This window comes from Lutra lutra, chromosome 7 (assembly GCF_902655055.1).
Source record: "Lutra lutra chromosome 7, mLutLut1.2, whole genome shotgun sequence".
Lineage (NCBI taxonomy): Eukaryota > Metazoa > Chordata > Mammalia > Carnivora > Mustelidae > Lutra > Lutra lutra.
The window spans coordinates 17,322,308-17,339,862 of record NC_062284.1 but is presented as its reverse complement, the minus strand read 5'-3'; the positions used below and the strand labels follow the sequence as shown (position 1 = coordinate 17,339,862).

At 36.3% G+C, this 17,555-nt stretch overlaps 1 protein-coding gene across 3 annotated transcripts in view; it reads right to left on the bottom strand.

The window, feature by feature from the left end:
• LRRC28 (leucine rich repeat containing 28) overlaps window positions 1-17,555 on the bottom strand; it is a 161,257-nt gene that overhangs the window by 115,789 nt on the left and 27,913 nt on the right. For all 3 annotated transcript variants that reach the window (XM_047736760.1, XM_047736762.1, XM_047736761.1), the window contains exons 4-5: window positions 10,629-10,666; window positions 9,434-9,571 (exon numbers count right to left, since the gene is read on the bottom strand). In XM_047736760.1, coding sequence (XP_047592716.1) covers window positions 9,434-9,571; window positions 10,629-10,666 — 176 coding nt within the window. The remainder of the gene's footprint in view (window positions 1-9,433; window positions 9,572-10,628; window positions 10,667-17,555) is intronic.

The following is a 17,555-nucleotide window of genomic DNA, read 5'->3' as shown; positions in this document are numbered from 1 at the left end:
AAGGAATTCAACATGCCCTAGCCAGTAGTATGATTGATGGGAGAGGCTTTCCAAGTCTGAAGGACTAACTTTTCTCCTATGGCCTTTTTTTAAAAAGTATCATCACAATCAACTTTTGTTTTTCAGACATTTGGCACGTGTTCTGCCATTTCCCTTCACATCTTTCCTAAAAAGGAGTATTTTCTGTATTTACTTGACACTGAAAAGGATGCATGTTCCAGAAAACAAAACTTTTTTTCTTTTAGAGGACTCTTAATGGCCATTTTTATTCCAAGGTTTTGGCCCAATTTTTAAACCTTGGAAAAGTCTGTAAATAAAATTTTAAAGTTTTAGCTCAATTTGTAACCAGATTGTACAATATGTAATAGTATCGAATATAAAATATTTTTTCTCAGAAATCCATGTGTTTTAGTATAATGAGATGTTATATAAAAACCTGAATAAAAAAATCTATGTTACTGTAAAGCAACTAATATGTATTTAGCTATGTATAAAGTTACCTTATTAATAGAGTATTATGTATAACAGAGAAATTAATAAAGTAACTTTATGCTTGAAAGAGACGATGAAAGAACAGATTGTGAATGTGAGTTTAGGACTCTGGTAGACAATTTATTCAATCACCCGGTGGTCATCTAGCAAGCTGAGGATGGGTAAATTGTTAGATTTTATCCCTCTGCCCATTAGTTGTCAAAAGGATATCTTAACCACTCTGCTCTGTACCCTGATGACTGAACACTAACACACTCAATAGTTCTTTCTCTATCCTCTCTAGTCTCTTCCTTGAAAGTACAAATATTAAAGTATTAGACAATAAAACATCATAAGCTCCTTTGAAGTCTGGGTCTAGATTTTGTACACCTCACCATCCCCACTTCCTCTAGTACATAGCATGGTACTTTGAACCAACAAATATTGTTTTTAAAGATTGATTGATTGATTTATCAGAGAGAGAGAGCACAAGCAGGCAAAATGGCAGGCAGAGGCAGAGGGTGAAGCAAGCTCTCTACTGAGCAAGGAGCCTGATGCGGGTTTCGATTCCAGGACCCTGGGATCACGACCTGAGCCGAAGGCAGTGGCTTAACAGACTGAGCCACCCAGGCATCCCTGAACCAACAAATATTTTTTGTTAGGCAGATGAAACCAGGAAGTCAGTGCCCCAGGTAATGTAAATAACCCCACAAAACAGAGAAAGTCTATTTATATGTATTGCTGACCATATACATACATATAGCCTAGTGACACCAGAGGGGGGCTCTACCAGAGATTAATTACTTAGATTCTTTATTAGTGAAAAAATGTGCTAGCTAGTTAATTTACCAGTACTGATGTGGAATCAGTGAAAAGCTGAGTCTCCCTGGGAGAGTAAATTAGCCCAAATAACCATGGTATTACCAAGGAGGGTAACAGGGGGTGAAGAGCCATGATAACTTGGGGGAAGGGGATACAGTAAGATCCTTTGTGTTCTGAGGATTCCCTTTGAGTTGATCTCTGAGTAAGTAGCAAGCACAGTGGAAGAGATGGCGATGAAACCAGGCCTGCCCCCGTGTTCCTGGAGCCACCCAGCATCCTTAGAAACTAACCTAGAGAGCGCCAATGTCGATCACTAAGGAGCAGTCTGTACCTACAGGAGTGGGGTCAGCACTTCTGAAGAAGCACTGCAACCTGTGCTGTCATCTGTCGGATTCTGCCAATAGAGTCTCGACAATTGGGATAGTGAGCAACAGTGGAAGCCCTAGCATGACCAGGCTCCTTTCCCACTGTGTGCGGTACAAGAAGAAGGCTGACCTGTTCCTCCCTGCCTCCACATCAGAGCACAGAGATATCCAAACAACTTAGATGGCTACAGGACAGGTCTAAGAAGAGATACTAAATCTCATTTCAATAAAGCAATGAGAGGCTCAACTGGAAGAAAAACACATTTTAAGAAAAAAAAAATAATAAATTTGACTGTACTTGAAGGCTGAGTTTCTGGAACAATTCATACTATTTATATGTAGCTTGTATTTCTGTGTTCGAGTATTTTATTTTTGCAGACATGTGTACTTTTGTGTGCTTTCATAGTTTTTAAAAATTTTTATTGTTAAAACACAACATAGACTGCTTTAATGTTTTTAATTTGGACTAAATATCTTTCCCTTTGTGGGATGCAAAACAACTTTTCAAGGATAAAAAAAATTTTTTTAATAGGTTGATTTATATGCCAGATGTAAGCAACATTTTTTCTGACTCCTGGTTACATTTTGTTGTTTGTTTGTTACCACAGCCTTCTCTCGTGGGAGTTTACAGCAAATCACAAAAGCATCAGGCTTCTGTTGACTATCAAGAGTGAGCGGATGCTTCTAATATCCATTGGCCCTTGTAGTCTTCACCAGAGGGTGAATCACAAAATGTTTAGCAAGCAAGCTCTGCACTGGTGGAAATCTTTCCTTAATATTCCTTTATTTGCAAGTGTATGGTATTTGTCTTCCTAATAAATCACATGATTTTACTTGATCAAGTTAGAAAAAGCCTTCAGAATAAAATGAGTTTAAATTTACTCTGTAACAAATACTGTTCCAAGTAGAAGGCAATCTACAAATGTTTAAGGGGTACATAATTCATATATATGAAAGCATGCAGGTTAGCGATCGGATGAGAAACCGAAGAGCATGTAATAGACTCCCACTTCCAGACATGACAGGGTCACTGACACCAGACTTGCTCCCCACCAAAATACAATAAAACTACTCAAAAATAGATGAGGCAACTGTGTTCAAGCAACAGACAGGAAACACAGAACTTTGATCCTTGAAGAGGTGAGCCCTGTGTTGGGACGTGGCTTTCTACCAAGGGGGGCACTCTGGGCCATGGCACAGGGAAGTGGAACCCAAGCAGAGCTCAGCAGTCTCACAAAGCAGAAGAGCCAGAGATCCGACCCGGAGAGCTGAAACAGCTGGAAAATGTAGGACAGGGTACCAAAGGGGAGAAAACTGTGAGGTGAAAAGGTGCTTAATAAATGGCGTGCTGGAGAGAGCAAAAGAAGTCACTGAGCAGAAGACGGAGCAGCAGATACATCATGCAACCTTCAGATCAAGAGAAAAAAAATTTTTTTAGAAGAACAAAGCCTCAGTGACCTGTGAAACAATATCAAACGATTTAATGTGTGTGTCTAGAGCTCCCAAAAAGAGAGGAAACAGGGCAGAAAAATATCTGAAGAAATAATGACAGAAAACTTCCCAATTTGGGAATCAAGAAAACCCCAACCAGGATATTTTTAAAGTCCTACATCGTGGCACATCCTAAACAAACTGCTAACAAAAGATAAAGAGAAAAATTTTAACATAGACATAGAAAAAGGTATATACAAGGTAACAATGATGCAAATTGCAACTGATTTCTCATCAGAAACAGTGGGGTCAGAAGACAATAGAAGGTCACCTTCATGAAGTGCCAGAGACATACCCTGTCAATTGAAAATTCTATATCCAGAGAAAATCCAGCTTTGCACAAAGAAAACCGAGATAGTTCATTGCTAGAGGACCTGCACTACAAGAAGTACTAAAGGAAGTACGTCAGACTGAAAAGAAATGATACCAGATAGAAAATACATCCCCAGGAAAGAATAAAGAGCATGGGTAATAGTAAATTAAAAACAAAAAAAATATCTTTTTTGTTATCTTGATTTCCTTTAAAAACAATTGACTGTTGCAAAATAGACATATATTGTAGGGCTCATAACATATAGAAATAGTATGATATAAGAATACAAGGAGGGTAAATGGAAGTATACTACTGGGAAGAGTCTTACAATTTATATTAAGCGGTACAACATCCTAAGTAAGTTATAATCAGTTAGGGTTATGTGTGTGTGTGTGTGTATGTATCCACAAAAAGCCTTACACAGGAATGTTTAGTATTAGCTGTATTCATCATAGTCCAAAGTTAGAAGAAACCCTTATGTCCATCAAGAGGGAAATAAATACATGAACCATATATTCAAACACTTGAATACTACCCTGCAAATTACAGAAGAATGGACTACCGATACGTGCAAGAGCATGGACACATCTTGACCAGAAGGCTCCACTTATATTATGCTCATCAGCAGATCCCGTTAATCTGTGGTCACAGAAATCAGAAGAGTGTTCACCTATGGCAAGCAGACTGGAAGAGACATGAGAGGACTTTCTGGGATAATGGAAATGTTCTATATCTTGACAAAGATGCTGATTATATATGTCTGCCAAAACTCAGAATTGTACATTTGTGCGTTTCACTGTATGTAAATTTTACCTCAATTAAAAAAAACTGTAAGAGAAGACAAAGATAGGAAGAACAAAGATTAAAAATATAAGAGGGTCTTCAAGGATAACTGTCAAGTTCCATGTTGGGTATATGGGGGTTCATCATTCTATCCTGTCTACTTTTGTATTTCAAATTTTGCATAATAAAAAGCTTTTTAAAAGCAAAGGCAATAATGATGTATTAATACATTTATATTTATGTATTGTACAATGTATTATTAATAAACAATAATGTCTTATATATTTAAAATTTGCTGAGAGTAGATCTCAAGTGTTCTCACCACACACACACACAGAGTAACTGCAGGAGATGACAGGTACGTTACTTAGTTGGATTGTGGTAATCATTTCACACTGTATACATATATAAAAAAAACATGCTGCATACCTTAAAAATATGATTTTTATGTGTGAAAAATAAAGATCAAAAATAAAAATTTTAAATATCACAGTAAAAAAAATAAGCTAAAATATTCATTTAACCTTTTCCTTATGGTATTTGGATACAAACCTACAAAACTCATTGCCAAATAAAATACAAAGTTATTAAAATAATTTTTTTTAAAAGGGAGCCTGCTCAGAAAAACAGTGCTTCAAGATTCCAAAGTTCTTATACCATAAACCATGACTTCAATAATTTTATCTGGGAAGATTTTTTGAGTGATGATTATTTATTCACCTTGGAACCAAGTTAAATCCATATTCTTAAGTTAGCCTTACCTTTCAGGCCAGGTCAGGGACTAAGTCAGGAAGCCATTTAAAGCAGGTGTATCAAGAACCTTTCTCTGGTCCACGGTGTGTGTCTGCCAGAGTTCATTGGAGCCCCATGCATAGATGACTCAGAGCTACTGCTTGGGTGTTCTCTGGTCAGTGCTTCGCTGCCCGTATCCATATCCCCAGGGCGGAGGCTTTTCCTATAGAAGGCTGCTGCTCCTGCTCCGCCACGTATGTATAGGGACAACAAGCATCCCCTCATCTAAGCAACCCTGAACCAATACTTTCTGGGAGTTGATGTTTAAATGCTTAGGCCTCTCAACACCTGAGCAGGATGATTCCTTGGGTTTTACACAAGATTAAGCTCTCAGTGCCCACTGTGGTGGGTGGTGGAGGAGTTCAGAGCATGCTACCCCAAAATATGCCAGTCTGGCATATTCATTATTTTGAGTTAAAGGAGCTGAAAACTGGCAGATGCAAGAAGGTATTTTGACCTTCCCTTTTCTTTCTAAAAGCACAAAATCAAACTCCCATGGAAAAGTGGTCCTCCCTACACCGGAGGAAGGAAGACATTCTCATCACCAGAGATGGAGAGCAGAGGCCAAGGGAGATCTTAATAAACCAACCTTGTTAAACTAACCCTTACGTTCCTAGTCACTGCTTCTAATTAGCTGTCCTAACCCAAACCCCACTGTCTTATCACATTTTCACAACTATTTTTTTTAAAAGATTTTATTTATTTATTTGACAGAGAGAAATCACAAGTAGGCAGAGAGGCAGGCAGAGAGAGAGGAGGAAGCAGGCTCCCCACTGAGCAGAAAGCCCGATGCGGGGCTCGAACCCAGGACCTGGGATCATGACCTGAGCCGAAGGCAGCGGCTTAACCCACTGAGCCACCCAGGCGCCCCACATTTTCACAACTATTACTCTTTGTCTAACCTTTGTAAGTGTTTGGCTTTAACTACTTCTTTGGGTCTTCGTTTTTCTGATGAAGGCTTCTTTGCACAGGAAAAAATTACTAAATAAAATCTGTATACTTTTCTCCTGTTGCTCTGTCTTATGTGAGTTAATCTTTGGGCCCAGCTGGAGACCCTAAGAGTGCAGAGGAAAAATTGTACCTCCCCTACCCTTGCTTAGTCACATACTCTAAGCTGTCTCCACGTTCCTCTATCCTGTCACCACTTAATACCAGTGTTCTCTGTTCCTCCCAAAGAACTACCTGTGCTTGGTGAGATGGCGGAAAGGGGGGAGGAGAGACAACATCAAAGAAAAAGGGTACAAAGAATGTTGTAGAGCTATCTTAAGCACAAAGTCTATGGGCCTTAAGGACACAACCAGTGATTGGGATAATAAAGAAAACTTAGAAAGTCTCTGCCTCCACCTTTTCTCTGTATATCTGCTTCATCTTCCTTTTTCTTTCTTTTTTTTAAAGATTTTATTTATTTATTTGACAGAGAGAGATAACAAGTAGACAGAGGCAGGCGGAGAGGGAGAGAGGGAAGCAGGCCCCCCGCCGAGCAAAGAGCCCAATGCGGGACTTGATCCCAGGACCCTGAGATCATGACCTGAGCTGAAGGCAGTGGCTTAACCCACTGAGCCACCCAGGCGCCCCCATCTTCCTTTTTCTGTTTCCCAGTCTGCGTGGCTACTCCCCAGCACCTTGCAAGATTATATACAGCACTGTGCAACAGCCCAGAGAGAAAAAGAGACTGATTTTCTTTTTCTCATTTCCCCTGATGTCTCTTACTCTCTTTACTTCTCCCTCACCAGCCTCTTCCAGAACTCTCAGGTAACAACTGTTCTGTTTGTGTCAGGTACCTACACCAGCACCAAACAACTGTAGAGATAAAGCCATGTCACTAGGTAGGAAAATGGTAGTACATTCAATGTATCAGAATGGGGGAAAGGGACATCCCAGAAAATGGGTCCCAGTCCACATGGCTGCCACCAAAAGAGTATTGGCAGATAACTCAACAGAATCAACCATGAGCCATGGATGTGTTTGAGAAACTGCTGAAAACACTGGACCTTCTTCACAGCAACACAGACATACTCATAATTATCAAATTGTGTGCAAATTTCAGGGCATTCATGAAACCCTTATAATTCATTCTTAGGTCTAGTCTTAAAACTATATATGCACCTAGATTTTTTAAATGTTTCAGGTTTTGCAAATATTGGTAGAAAATTTTTCAAATTTTAAATATTGGAAATGAAATTATATTCAAAGGTTTTTCAACCACAACAAATGCATGTAATGAAGTGTCAACTCTTTCTAGGGAGTGTAACATGTAGAAGTCTATACATAATAGCCTTGACTAGGCTGAAGGGACTAACAATCAAATATCAACTGGTGTTTACTGTCATCAAATAAAGAAACACAGGAGTCCCTCATTTTTTTTTTTAATTTTTTTTTTTTACTACATGTAAACTACTTTCCCATTGTATATGCCCAACATGATGAGACACTTCGGGGATATGTACCTAGCCCCTCAACCATTCAAATCATAACATATGAAATTACCTCATAAAGAGAGAAATAAAGTGAATCAAATAATTAGTAAGGTCTAGTCCATTGCTACTGATAATGGCCTAGAAAGAAAAAAATCTACACATGGCTCAAGTCAACAGTTTCTATCCAAAATACAGCTATTACTATATATAATTTTACTCAAAACAGCCAAAACCACACATTACAACAGATGAAAGCTATGGAAATAAAACCAGCAGTAAATGCTTAAAATCTACTACACAACAGGTGTGATATAATTTAAAAATTAGATGCAAGCAGTCAGAAAACCTATACCCTTCACTGGTCATTAGGAAGCAGTCAATGATATTAGTAGCACATCCTTAACCTCTAAGAGTAAATAATGGAAGGAAATGACCACATTCTACCACAAAATGCTCTTATATTACAGGAAAAAACAGAATAATAGAAAACAAAGAACAATGGCTTAACAGAATTGTATTTCTCATTTGCTCTTTGAATATATATAAAAGGGGCTTCTGAATACAGTATTATAGCCATGTATCTTGATTTTACAATAGATCTTGTAGAAGTTTCATATATAAGAATTTGAAAACCCAGAGTATTATCTTTACTGATACATTTCCTAGGCAATCTCCAAAAAAGAATCTAATTTCCTGAGTATCTGAATATATAAACTTGATGAAAGCTAGAATGATAAAACACCACTGAGCCTGATTACATACAATAAACTCTAAAAGATCAGATTCCTACACTATATTGAAATTTTTTTTATTAACTATTGTTGGAAAATGTAAGACAGTAATTATATAAGGTTAAAGAATTTTTCAAGCAGAGTCAACCACTGTACTATTTTTATAAACAATATTGAATCTATTTTATTAAGGCCAGTACATAAAATCTAAAAATTAATGAGTTACTGTGTTTCACTTAGAAATGTTTGTATTTGAAAGACGTCAGAGAAAGTATTTTTTATATCACAAAGAAATATCATAGACTTTTTCATTCATGGATTAAGCATGAGTAGCTTTTATCATTCTCATGTGACCCTGAAGTTCCACGACAGGTACTAATTTGTAATTCTGGTTGATTCACACATTTCACCTGGATACACTAAGAGACTGGTTGGTGTTCCTGATTACGAAGTAGAAATAATCTTTGACAATGTGACATCTGCATTCTTCTCTGCTCATTCTTGAATGCAAGGTAACTTTCACATAATATTTCACGTAATATTTAAGGCACAAGATTTTTTATTCTTTTTAACATATTTCACCTTTTTTTTTAATATGGGAAGTGACATATGACAGAATTTGCAAATGTGTGGATTCACAAAGGAAGGCCCCTTTATGTCCCTTATAAGAAAGTCAACCAATTTAATGGTACCTCAGGAGAATGCAGAATTTCAGTACTATACATATGTACATCACCTTCTAGGAGGATATTCAGTAGGCAGAACTGACAATAAGTTCTGGGACTCAAACTTAAATTCTGCTATGAAATTCTAGTAAGATTTATTAAGTCAAAGTTAATATACGTAAGTTACCTCACTAGAAAATGACAGAAAGCACTGTATTTCTTTTTTGGGTACTAAAATGATTACCTCATGCAAAGTTCAACTAAATTCTCTCACATAAAATATTCAGAACTGAATTACTTCTTTGTACAAATATTTCATGAGAGGAGTGACTTGAAGGGGAACTGAACGCAATGCATAATTGTAGTAATTGTAGCTAAAAACATAAATGCCACCTTCTTATGTCCATATCAGGTAAAAGACCCTTAGACACATTTCACCACATTCCTTAGCTTCATCTTCAAACAAATATCCCAAATCACAAGTATACCCAAAGTTCACTGCCTAGACACACAGCAAGAAACATAAATAAAAATAGATTTATAAGTAGATAAGAAACTATTGTGTGCTACAGACTGTGATTACCTGGAGGTAGGAATTGCAGTTGGTTATTAGCTAATCGAAGATGACGTAAAGCTCTCAGACGACCAATTTCTGGGCAAACAATTTCTAAGGCATTGTCACTAAGATCCAAACACTGGAGTTTTACGAGGGATCCAATGGCTTCAAAGAGAAAAGAAAGGTTAAGGCAAGACTAATTTGACCCAAGTGTTATGACAAATCTTAAATGCAAGTACCACTAATTAAAATATCATAATATCCCTGTTGCTGTTGCACAAATAGTAAAAACGCAGGTCAAAGTATATTTTATAGGAATGATAAGACTTCAACCTTGATATAAAACATGATAAGTTAAAAAGCACAAATAAAAATGGTACAGTGTAAAGCATTGCTTGAATAAATAATGAAATGATATATAAGGTCTTTTTGTCTAACCAAAATTCTTAGCTGGATTTATTAAATTTAAAACTTAAAAGGATGCCTGGGTGGCTCAGTCAGTTGAGTGACCAACTTTTGATTTTGGCTCAGGTCAGGATCCCAGGGTTGTGGGACTGAGCCCCAGGCTGGGGCGTACTTGGCAGGGAGTCAGCTTGAGATTCTCTCTGTCCTTCTCCCTCTGCCCCTCCCATGCACACATGCTTTCTCTAAAGTAAAATAAATAAATAAATCTTTATTTTATTTTCATGTTTTTATTTTTACTACATTATGTTAGACACCAGACAGTACATCATTAGTTTTTGATGTAGTATTTCATGATTCATTATTTGCGTACAACACCCTGTACTCCATGCAATCTGTGCCCTCCTTGATACCCATCACCAGGTTAAGTCTTTTAAAGAAATTAGAATTTTAGGGTGCTTGGCTCGCTCAGTCTATAGAGCATGTGACTCTTGATCTCGGGATTATAAGTTTAAGCCCATACTGGGTGTACAAAATACTTAAAAATAATAAAAATAGATTAAAAAATAAAAATCTTTGAAATTTATCATTTTATTATTTACCTAACAATTTATCCAATAATAATTTACCTGTTATAACCATTTGACTTATTATTTACTTAATCAAAATTATTAACTGAACTTACTAATCTTTGAAACTAATAAATTAAAGATACTTTAAAAGTAAAATTCCCTAATATTCCAATCAAAATTTGTTCTACTATTATAAAGGAAAGCATAAACTATGGTACCTCCTAACTAAAAACTGGAAGTGGACTTACCTTCTGGAACCACAACTATGTTATTTGAGTGAAGGTACCTGGGGCGAAAGAAGAAAAAAAAAATTGTTATCATCCAGTACTTTTGCAAGATAACTAATCTGTAAAATGCTCACATTAGAAATTTATCAAATAAAAAGGGATGAAAGCTTTCTATCATATTGTACTCTAAGTGCATGACACAAAACCTGTGGTCATCACAGATAACTAATACCTCAAGAATGATATTTTATGCTGGAATTGCAAATATTAAACCTATTTACTGATTTAAGTTGTTATTTTAAAATAAAAGCATGCATAACAGATATATTTTGAGGTATTTTTTAAACTCAAAAAACAAACTACCACTTTTTCTAGTTCATTTTAAAGTGTTCAGGTTTTCAGAAAAACACGAATTGCGTAAAGAAAATCAACACTTATTACATAAATGAAAATGCAACTTTCAGTTTCTAAAGGACAACTTTACAAAATAAATAAAAACTATTTACAGCTAATATACTGACTGAGAACCAAGAATGGAGAGATTAAATACTGACCATTTACAGTATCTATAAAAATACTCAACTGTCAAGCTACATAATTTATTTCACAGCAAAAGGAATCTCATAAACAAGAATCAAATTCTTTTCTTAAAAAAAAAAAGTTAGCCCTGCTGACAAGTCCAGACAAGTCTAGTAAATAACACTTTTCTCACGGAAGTATCTTTAGCGCACTCTGGTGGAGACTATGCAAACAGCAGCAGCCAACTATTCAGAGCAGAAGTGACAACTGGAGATCACATAATAATTTTAAAATAAATTTGTATCACTGATTTTCAGACATGAGACCTAGATTTTTTTTATATTTTCAAATCTACCATTGTATTTGTTATATGTCGTAAAAATGTCTATATGTCATAAGTCAGTCTTCATAAAATATTTTTGAAAGAATTTTGAACTTTTTTCTACATTTTTAAGTCTAACATCAAATGTTAAAATGTCACTAACACAAAATAAGAAAGATACAAAAGTAATACATTCACAATTATTTAATGTTGCATTAAATAGATTTTGTGTTGGTATTAACCTGCTGGGCCTAACACAATTTAAATAATTATTCCATTCTATCATATAATTTATTCCTTGTTTTGTGTATATAAAACGATCCACATTTTAAAATCAATATTCTTTAAGCATTAGTTTTAGGAAGGAATACCTAACTGCTTTATGAGATGACCCTAAAATCTCTTTGGTGCCAAAAGACCATATGTAAATAAATGCGAGCACACATGCATTTACATTTGTCACACCAAAGTCAGGGTTCCTGGACACCAAAATAAAGAGACAACTGATTTTTCAGTTACCCACAAAATACTTGCCTAAACTCAAGTTCTACATATGCAAAACGACCTTAAAATGAATGCCCCACACCAAGGTGGACTCTAAGAAACTGGGCTTGTCTGGGTGGACAATGACAGGCAACTTTTGAGAGAAGGAACACCAGAAGAGGTCTAGTTTGGGTGGTAAGGCAAGAAGGAAGGTTTCTGATGTGCAAATTACGTTTTAAAACTTCAATAATAACAAATTATTACATGTGAAAAAAAAACGAATGCCCAAATCAAAACATGAACTAAAGTGCTCGCTGTTATGAATGACATTTAAAAATGTATTTTAACACATTAAATTTACCTACATTAAAATGAAGATGCAGTCTACAGAAAGAATAGAATGTTCCCAACCCTGACTACAAAACATAGGTGTGCGGGACCACCCCTACCACGTGAAACACCATCTCAACTCAGGTTATCCTGATGTGCAAGTGATAATCATCACTGGTGGGATGGATCCGAGAACAGGCTGTGAAGCTGGAAAGAGTGCACCTCAGCAGCCATGTGCCCAAGGGAAAATTACTCAACTTCTCCCTTTCATAGTCTATAGAAGGAGAGAATAATAACACCAATAACATCAGGATATTGTTAAGGATTAAATGGATCAATAAATGTAAAGCTCTTAGAACAGAGTACCATGAATGCCACTGTTATTGTTATTATAGTTATTGTGAGTCATCTATAATCAACGGTTTAGCAATTTTAAGTCACTTCTCTTTACTCATTTTTTGTAATTTCAAAGTAGTTGAAATGTTGGTGTTTCAATGTAACTAGTTTTCATCATAATCTCCTATAGCTCAAGGAGTTTTCATTCACTGCTGGCAGGAATGCAAACAATACGTCCACGTTGGAAAGTAGTTTGGTAGTTTTTTAATAAAATTAGATATACAGGGGCGCCTGGGTGGCTCAGTGGGTTAAAGCCTCTGCCTTCAGCTCAGGTCATGATCCCAGGATCCTGGAATGGAGCCCTGCATCGGGCTCTCTGCCAGCAGGGAGCCTGCTTCCTCCTCTCTTTCTGCCTGCCTCTCTGCCTACTTGTGGTCTCTGTCAAATAATAAATAAAATATTTTTAAAAATTAGATATACACATTTACTTAATAGTGATATGCCAATGTCAGTTTCTTACTTTTGACAAATGTATCATGGAATTTTAAGATGTTAACAACAGGAGAAACTGGGTTAGAGGGGTACTAGAACTCTGTACTCTCTTTACAACTTTTCTGTAAATATAAAATTGTTCCAAAATAAAGTTGAACTTTTTTTTTTTAATTAAAAGAACAGGGCTTTTATTTCTAGCTGTGATGGAATAATAGGGACCAGATTTACCTGGATGCTATAAGCAACAGGAAAATTGGATAGAACATATGAAACAATCATTTTTAGATTAAAAAAAAAATAGGCAATTAGGATTATGTTACCTGAGAGAGAAGAAACAACGCAAGCCATACGATGTCCCTAGCTTTCTACCTGGAGGGAAACTGTGAACTGTGGAACATGAATGGGATCCTAAACAAAATATATTTAAGTCTCACTGAGTTATGGAGACACAAGTCAGAATTTAGGGAAACTGAGGCAGCTGGAAATTGTGGGGTAGTGGGGTGGAGTTCTGGAGGAGAGGATGCTACACGGAAAAAAAAAAAAGAAAAAGAAAAAAACCTTTAAAAATTTAAGTAAGGACCCCTTAACTCAATGCTGAATTCTAAAATGCAGCCTAGGCAAAAAGTGACAGACACCTATCAGCTAAGTGGTCCAGAAATCATACAGGGCTGGAGGCATTTAAGTTACGAGCAGCAAGGGTACCAGGCCCTTGTTGATTATCTGGCACATTCAAATCAGATCCTATAAAGGCCATGCCCTAGTAATAGGGCTAAACTAAGCCTAGAGTAGAGGTTACTCTAGACCTGTCCTAATGAAGTGTAAACACAAGTCATGAAAGGATCAAACTAAATTGTAAATAACCTCATGCCAGAATAAAGCACACACACACAAAAAGAAAGACAACAAAGTCTAGAGACTCAGCAATGTGAAACTTGTAAGGTCCAGTGTCCAGTCAAAGAGTATTAGATATGCCAATAAATCAAGAAAATGTGACCGATAACAGTCAATACCAGCATATACAAGAGAACACAGATGATAAAGTCAGCAAACAAGGACATAAGAACAAGTATAAGAAGTATATTCAGACATTTAAAGCAAAATAGGAACACTGCAAGAGAAGTGTTAAAGTATGAAGAAGAAGCAAACAGAACTTCTAGAGACCAAAAATACAATGAACAAAGTGAAAGCATCACTAGGTGGGGTTAACAGCAAATTAGAGACTGAAGACAGAGAAATAAAATTTGTCCATACTGAACCACAAAGAAAAGAAAAAGACTGAAAAGAGTGTTGATGATTAAGTGAAAATATTCAACAATCTAACAAACATGTAAGAGTCCTGGAAACATAGACCAGAGAGAGGACTGTAGAAATAAATATCTGATGAAATAATGTCAAAAAATTGCTAATTTTGATGAAAACTATAAAGACAAAGCCAAGAAGCTCAATGAATGTCAAGCACAAGAAAAAAGAAAACCCCAATGAGGTATATCAAAATCAAATCCCTGAAAAACAGTGTAAAAATGAAAACCGTCAAAAAAATAAAAAAATAAAAATAAATAAATAAAAACCGTCAAAGTAGTCTAAGGGGGGAAAAAAAAACATGTTACATGTAGGGGAACAAATATAAGAACGATAGCAGATGTTGCTTCAGAAACTATGGAAGCCAGAAGATAATGAACATCATAAAAGTGCTAGAAAAAAAAATCAAGAATTCTAATTCCAGAAGACCAAAACAAAACTTCAAAACTAGGAAGGTGAATGTAAAACAAAAAATATAAGACTTTTAGAGAAAAAAACTAATGTGAGATTTTTCTCACAGGAGAAAACCTTGATGGCCTAAGGCTAGACAAGGAGTTCTTAGAATTGACACTAAAAACATGATACAGAAAAGCAAAAATTGACAAAGTGGACCTCATCAAAAGGTAAAACTTTTGCTTTCCAAAAAGAACTTCAAAGAAGATGAAAAGACAAATTACACATTGGGAGAAAATATTTGTAAACAACAAAGAACTGGTTTCTATACTATTTAAAAGCTCTTAAAACTCAAGACTAAAAATAAATCCAAATAGAAAACAAGTAACAGACACATGTCACTGAAGAAAAGATACAGATAACCAATAAATACTTGAAAAGATGTTCGGTATCATTAACCACTACAGAAATATAAATGAGAGCCACAATGAGAAACTAGAACAATCACATCTTGGTTGGGGAGAATATAAAAAAGGTACAGCCAGGGGCGCCTGGGTGGCTCAGTGGGTTAAGCCGCTGCCTTCGGCTCAGGTCATGATCTCAGGGTCCTGGGATCGAGCCCCGCATCGGGCTCTCTGCTCAGCAGGGAGCCTGCTTCCCTCTCTCTCTCTCTGCCTGCCTCTCCATCTACTTGTGATCTCTCTCTGTCAAATAAATAAATTAAAAAATCTTAAAAAAAAAAAAAGGTACAGCCAACCTTGAAAATTATTTGGCAATTTCTTAGGAAACTAAAAATCCAGAGCAAAAGTGAAAGAGTAGGGACCTCCAAAAATTCTTTAACATAAAATCAACAAGAATATAGGCCAAAATGATAAGCTTATGTACAAAACTCTGGAAATTAACCAAAGTGGTACAGGGAGGGTTTATTTAAGAAAAATGGCAAAATCTCAATAAGCACAGTGAGCTCTGAACTTTGGGGCATTTTCACTCACTCTCCAGCTCTGCAGAAGCATGGGGGCGGGCAGGAAGCAAAAATCAAACAAAAAAACCTAGTGATTAATCACTATCAATCAAAGTGAAAAGCCTGGCTAGTACCTGACGGGGCAGAACTAGGGTAGAGCTCACTCCCAGAAAACTGTCATCATTTGAATTGTTTCCCAGTTCCTAGAAGAAGACCCCACTTGCAAAGCTGTTTTTAATTTGATCTGACTAGAACCTTGCCTCTTCCCCAGTTCAAATAAATTATGAGCAATTGTTTCACTTCACAGCCACCTGAGCCAATAGACAGCAGGTGGAGCAAACAATAGGCAACCAAAAACTTTAAATGGAAAAGTTGGGTAAGATGTGCATAGGAGCTCTGAAAAGCTCTGGTGTATTTCTGGAAATCTAGAAGGTCTAAGGCAAATGTGCAAATGCTCAGGAAAGAGTTGAAAATACCCTAAGCAATCACCTCTGCTGAACTTGAGGCTCCTACGTGAGAAGGTGAAGGCTAAGGTGAAGTTGTCAAATGCCAGCTGAGAGGTGGAGGCCTACCACCATACAAGAACAAAGCTCCTCAGCAAAGACTGGGAAACTTACTGGATTCAGGCAGCTAAGGAAATCTCTGCCTAATCATTAGCTGACCACTAAGGTAACTGAGAAGATACTTTAAAAATAGTAATAAAAAAGAAAAGGAAAAGAAAGGAGAGAACTCTTTCCATTCATTCCCAGGCCAATATTACCTGGATACCAAAACCAAGACATCTCGAGACCACAGACCAATTTCCCTCATGAGTACAGAAGCGAAATTCCTCAACAATATACTATTAAGCCAAATCCAGCAAATATAAAAAGGATTATATTCCACGACCAAATGGGATTTACCCCCACTGATACAAGGTTGGTTCATTCAACATACAAGCATCAATCAATGTAATACACTGTATTAACAGAATAAAGAAAAATATGTCATCTCAATAGATGAGAAAAAGACCATTTGACAAAATCAAATACCCTTTTGTGAGAAAAAATCTCAAGGAACAAGTAGTAGAAGGGAATTTCCTCAATTACATAGAGAGTACCTATGAAAACTCTATAGCTATCATCACACTGAATGGCAAAAGACTGCAAGCTTTCCCCCTAACATTAGGTGGGAACAACACAAAGATATCTGGTCTCACCATTTTTATTCAACATTCTATGTTATAGTCAAGGAAATTAAGCAAGAAAAAGAAATAATAGGGTTACAGATTGGAAAGTAAGAAATAAAGCTATTGGGGTACCTGGGTGGCTCAGTCAGTTGAACATCTGCCTTCAGCTCAGGTCCTGGGACTGAGCCCCAGGTCAGTTCCCTCACAGGGAACTTGCTTTTCCCTCTTCCTCTCCCTTCTCCCTCTCCTCCCTGCTCATGCTATCTCTTTCTCAAGTAAATAAATAAGATCTTAAAAAAAAAAAAAACTATCTTCATTAACAGATGACATGATCTTGTATACAGAAAATTCTAAGAAATACGCCAAAAAAAAAAAAAGTTAATAAATGAGTTCAGCAAGGTTGAAGAATAAAAGATCAACATACAAAAATCACTAGGATTTTTATATATTAGACAATGACTAATTTTAACATGAATTAAGAAACTCATTCTATGTATGATAAAAAAATAAATACTAAGGAATAAATTTAATAAAAGAAGCTCAAGATTTTTACACTGAAAAGTGTTCAATGTTCAAACAAAAAAATGTTGAAAGAAACCAAAGATTTAAATAGACATCTCACATTCATAGATTAGAAGACATAAT